At 37.2% G+C, this 1,271-nt stretch overlaps 1 protein-coding gene across 1 annotated transcript in view; it reads left to right on the forward strand.

Annotated features, from left to right (window-relative positions):
* The window catches only part of LOC101863295 (inter-alpha-trypsin inhibitor heavy chain H4), a gene marked incomplete in the record, with an annotated part of 10,853 nt that overhangs the window by 2,492 nt on the left and 7,090 nt on the right, over positions 1-1,271 (forward strand). The window contains 1 exon segment of the mRNA XM_013087517.2: positions 908-1,059. Coding sequence (XP_012942971.2) covers positions 908-1,059 — 152 coding nt within the window.

The raw sequence follows: 1,271 nt of genomic DNA on the forward strand, positions 1-1,271 counted from the left end.
TGTGTGCGTGTGTGTGTGTGTGTGTGTGTGTGTGTGTGTTTGTGCATTTGTGATATGTATTTGTCTTGGTATCTTGTAATGTGTGTCATCTTAAAGTAAAATGTTGTCAGTAACATAATATATTTGTTACCCAAATTAACCCATTGGGTCATCAGGACTGCTGAACCTTTGTTTACTTGGTTTTAATGTTCTTGGGCTTTTTTGGTATCCCCAGGAAAAGACTCCCATCAAGTACATACGTACACCAGCTTTGAGGACAGATGCGCTTATCTCCAATGAGATTGAAGGTAAGTACATTTTCAATAAATCATTTTGTTTCTTCATATTTTTTTATTTTTATTTCTGGCCCTTTTTAAATCCATGTGTAGTAACATTCGACTTAGTTCGACCTAGATCCTATACTAGTTAGCTTACTTAGACAATAGAAGAGACTACAACATTTCTGTACCAAAATGTAAAACTCTTTGATGGTAATTGAAGGACCTCCTCACTCTATAAATGTTACTGGGCCAAAATTCATGGACTCGGTAGCTCTAACATTTACAACTAAGAATTTTATTTTTTAAATCGTGAAAGTTTGTTGTATGATACATGATTAACATCAGTGAAGAAATATATAATAAACATTTTCATAAAAACGGAAAATGAAAAGATGTGAAATGCTGGTATTTAGTATTAGATTTATTTTTTTCGAATAAGCCACACATTTTCTTGAGTCTAATTATCAAGAGCTCAGAGTTGAAATTTGCTGTGAGAAATAGAACAAGGCAACCTACAAGTAAAAGAAAATGGACATCAGATGAAAAAGATATACTCAAACAGAATTGACGTCTATGATTGAGTCACAAATAAAAATACATGTCAAAGTTTGCCTATAGCATGACATCATTTCACTTTGTGTCCCCAGAGGAGAACAGTTTGACCATAGTAGATAGACCGACTTCTGAGACAGCTCGTGTGATCTATAGACCATCCCTTCAGGACCAAGGAGTTGATGGGGTGGAAGGTCGCTTTGTAGTGCAGTATGATGTGGAACATGGCCCTGCTGGAGATCTTATGGTAAGTGCAACTCTCTCACCCTGCTCTCTCTCTTTCTTTCACATTCTCTCTCTTTCTCTCCTTCTCTCACCGCATTTCTTTCTCTCTCACTTTTGTTTTGTCTTATGTCTGTCTGTCTGTCTGCTGGTCTGTCTGTCTGTCTGTCTGTCTGTCTGTCTGTCTGTCTGTCTGTCTGTCTGTCTGTCTGTCTGTCTGTCTGTCTGTCTGTCTGT

The sequence above is a fragment of the Aplysia californica genome, unplaced genomic scaffold, assembly GCF_000002075.1.
Source record: "Aplysia californica isolate F4 #8 unplaced genomic scaffold, AplCal3.0 scaffold00597, whole genome shotgun sequence".
Classification (NCBI taxonomy): Eukaryota; Metazoa; Mollusca; class Gastropoda; order Aplysiida; family Aplysiidae; genus Aplysia; species Aplysia californica.